A 3,685-nucleotide genomic window follows, 5' to 3' on the forward strand; every position below is an offset into this window, starting at 1 on the left:
AAACAAAAGTAAACAATGAACTCAACGGCAGATCAATATAAAATGTTAGTCTAAATTTTTTAATAGTTGCGTTTCTACGATTCAAAATATTTCGTTTCCCATTCAGTTTTCGATTCCGTGCAACGTAAATTACAAGTGGCTTATTTTTGTTATCACATCATATGAGCTAAAACATCTTATATTTCATAGCAAAAGAAATGACCGAATCAAGAGAGTAAAAAAGAGGCCATTCCATTATTATTGATAAGGAAGGGTGAACTGAATATACATTTGTGAATAATATATTGATAAATTTAATAGTACAGTCCGATACGACAAAGCCACATGAAATGTTCTTACCTAATCCATATTTATATTATAATTTTCTCTTATAATCTAAATTTCCCAATTCCATTTAGTGGCTCCATACATAACGACGATTAAAGTCCTCATTTCACGCAATTACGGCCATTAGTCTTCTCTTAAGTTCCATCCTGCAATAACCAATATCAACATTGTTCAACTTAGTGAAAATCGATGTTAACCGGACTATATGATAAAACATTTTACCTCAAGAGTTGACGGTCAAGGGCTCCACTGGCCATCATTCCCCGGTTCTCATAAGCACGTCTGACAAGATACGGTATAGCGGTTTCTACCGGTCCAAATGGCATGTACTTGCTGACATTGAACCCGGCTCTCTTTAAACCAAAGGACAATGCATCTGACATACCGTATAGTTGCGCAAACTCTATGGTCCCGTTCTTTTTATTGATATTGAGCTCACTCGCCTTCTTTGATGCAAGTCTCCCTAAAATTTATAATTCTCCAATAAGCAAAATCAGTTTCACTAAAAAGAATAATCCTACATGGTCGGTCTCGGGCAGAGTAAGATGAAACATTCGTTATGTCCCCAAATTAATTTTTAAAGAGCTATTATAAATAAGTTGCATGGTCCGCAATTTTATCAAAGAATTTTTCATTAAAATTAACATAAGAATGTTATGATCCCCCAAAATCTCAATCCGGTTGTGATACTAGTTTTAAATTGTATTCCAGTGGCTTACCCGAATCAGCATTATGTGTTGCAAGAACGACACCGAAACCCGATCCGTTCGAGGCCTTCTCCATTAGGAAGGTCATGCAGTCATTGTAGCAAGCATGCGTGTTCTGAAGTGTGTCATGAACTGGTGACTTGTGTCCCAAGGAATCTGCCAATTTACCTTCGCTACACATATAAGCGCCTCTCACCAACTTAAACCCCATAGGAACACTTTCTTTCTCGGCTTCTTGTACAACCAAATGCAACCTCTCGCCTGCGTCTCTCAAGTACGCCTGAATCGTGTTGTAAACGATCGGTCTGTCTTTGTCCCCATTGAACATGATGGCTGATGAGTAAGCCATGTAGTCGATCGCTGGTTGGAGGATTGTGTCCTCCGCATCAATCAGCAAAGGCACATTGGACTCTTGGCATTTCCGGCAGATGTCTTGGATCCTTACGTGAGCTGCTTCGAGCTCACGTTCTTCTTCAGCGGTTAACGGTTCCGGTTCTGAGTTTGTGTGGTAGAGAGGACTTGAATCGGAGAAAACCGTGAAAGATTTGAGCTTCCATGAGAGTTTGAAGCTCTTACTCTTGTGTTCCCAACGAAGCAAGTCGCTCACACGTTTTAGAAGACTGATGGGACAAATGGCAGTTATTTTCACGACCACTGAGCTAAACTGTTAGGTCAGAGAGAACAATAACATGTCACAATAAAACCAAACATAATAGATAAACCGGAGCAAACCGAGTCTTCACAAAAAATAAACCGGAGAATATTCCTAAAGTGTAATCTACTAGTTTACTTCCAAAAGTTCTAGTCCACCAACAAGGTCAGATTTTCAAGCTCCAATGAGGACCTCGTGCGTATAAATCTAGTCCGATAATGACGTATGCTTTGAATTTTTCTACCGTTAGAAAGTAAATAAATTAGACGCAAAAGTCATTTTCATAAGAGAAAAAAACACAAGTTGGCTATGTACTTCTTTGAGTAAAAAGTTGGCTATGTATTTGCTGCTTATGAAAGGTTATGAAAACGCGTAAGAGTAATCATTATATGAAAAGATAGATGTGAATATGCACGTCTATGTTTCTATGCAAGTGCACTTTGTCAGGGTACGGAGATTTGGCTGCCCAACCAAGTTGCCCACAATTGATTATTATATGATTCGGTTTAGGAAAAATAGTTATGAAATAATTAAATTCAAAATATCGTGTGACAGATTTTTCTTTTTGTCTGTTCTGATATGAATTTTAAAATGTTTATTCCGGAATGGAAAATGAGTTTAGATTTGCTTACGTGGGATGTTGGTAAGGACTTGGCAGCTTCAATGGTTCGAATGAAATGTTGCATGTTATCATCACAAGAGGCAGCGTCATCGGCGTGTTCAACGCCGTACACAAGCATACCTTTAAGACCCGTCGCCTCGTAAACGCTCCTCACACGTTCCGCGGCGGCGCTGGCGTCTTCACCGGCACAGAAATGGTCATAAAACGTACCTTTCACAAGGCCAAGGACCATGCCACGTGTCAAAGCGTTGTCCATGAGTTTAGAGCTCATGACCCACGATCCCACATCCACCATTGGACCTATGGCCGCCGCATGCAACACGGCGGTGGAACGGAGGAGATCGGGGGTGGGGACAGAGGCGAAGAGCCGGGCCTGGTCGGAGAGATCGATGTCATTGTGAGTTTGGTTGTGTTTTGGGTGGTGGAGTGGTGGCTCTGGTGCTTGTTGTCCGAAGGAGAGAATCTCCGGGACGGCGGCTGTTGAAGCCGTCACGGTGGGAGAACCCACCGGTCGTAAAGAGGAGAAACAGTGAGGTCGCCGGATAAAGTTTGTTCGGAGGAGACGGGTTGCCATAAAATTCAAAGATTTTCTTTTTTGAAACGAAAAAATAAATAAATTTGTGTTCCTCTCTTTTGATGTTTCTTCGGCTTTATCGCTGTTTTTTCTCTCCTCTTCTTATTTCTCTCAACGCTTTGTTGTGTGATATATTTCTCGCCTTTGTTACTGCCTCATGTATTTATATAAGAACCATAAGACCATAACGTTTTACGTGTATGGTGTATATAGATGCCAATGTGTACGATTCTTAATCGGATAGAGAAAATTAATCATCTAAAATTACAATGGTATCTTTATATAAAGAAAGTCAAAGTCTTCAATTTTTTCTTGACTAGTTTGAAGATATACTTCCAATTTTACTCAAAAAGTATACGTTACCATATATTCCGAGGAAACTTTTTTGGGGCAACGATATGATGTCAAATATAAATCTTTCCTAATATTAATCGATTTTATATTTATACTTAAACCGATTAAATACTAATACATTGAAGTCTACTCTAACGGGTTAGGAAGAATCTTAGGGTATGATTAACTCCGGTCTATTAGCCAGAATTCTTAACTTTTGATTTGACATTTTTTTTTTTTTTTACATTTTTCGATTAAAAATGATTCTTATATCTCTTATGTAAGAAACGATTCTTAACTTTTCTTAGTTAAAGTTTAAAAAAATCTAAGAACCATCTATTAGCCGAATAAAAAAACGCTAGTTAAGAAACTGGAGTTAATCATGGTCTTAAAATATCATAATCTTAAAATACCACCACATCTATGTGATATGGTTATTTTTATAAACTATTATTGAATATATATGATAG

The 3,685-nt window shown here is 38.3% G+C and overlaps 1 protein-coding gene across 1 annotated transcript; it reads right to left on the reverse strand.

Moving 5' to 3' along the window:
* Window positions 1–212: 212 nt before the first annotated feature.
* Window positions 213–3,025, reverse strand: LOC106365833 (proline dehydrogenase 1, mitochondrial). Its single transcript, XM_013805336.3, has 4 exons — window positions 2,319–3,025; window positions 1,047–1,698; window positions 550–790; window positions 213–473 (listed from the first exon to the last, which is right to left on the reverse strand). The coding sequence occupies exons 1-4, from the start codon at window positions 2,880–2,882 to the stop codon at window positions 434–436; spliced, it is 1,497 nt and encodes a 498-aa protein (XP_013660790.2). The 5' UTR covers window positions 2,883–3,025; the 3' UTR covers window positions 213–433.
* Window positions 3,026–3,685: the final 660 nt, after the last annotated feature.

Source organism: Brassica napus, chromosome A9, assembly GCF_020379485.1.
Source record: "Brassica napus cultivar Da-Ae chromosome A9, Da-Ae, whole genome shotgun sequence".
Taxonomy (NCBI): Eukaryota; Viridiplantae; Streptophyta; class Magnoliopsida; order Brassicales; family Brassicaceae; genus Brassica; species Brassica napus.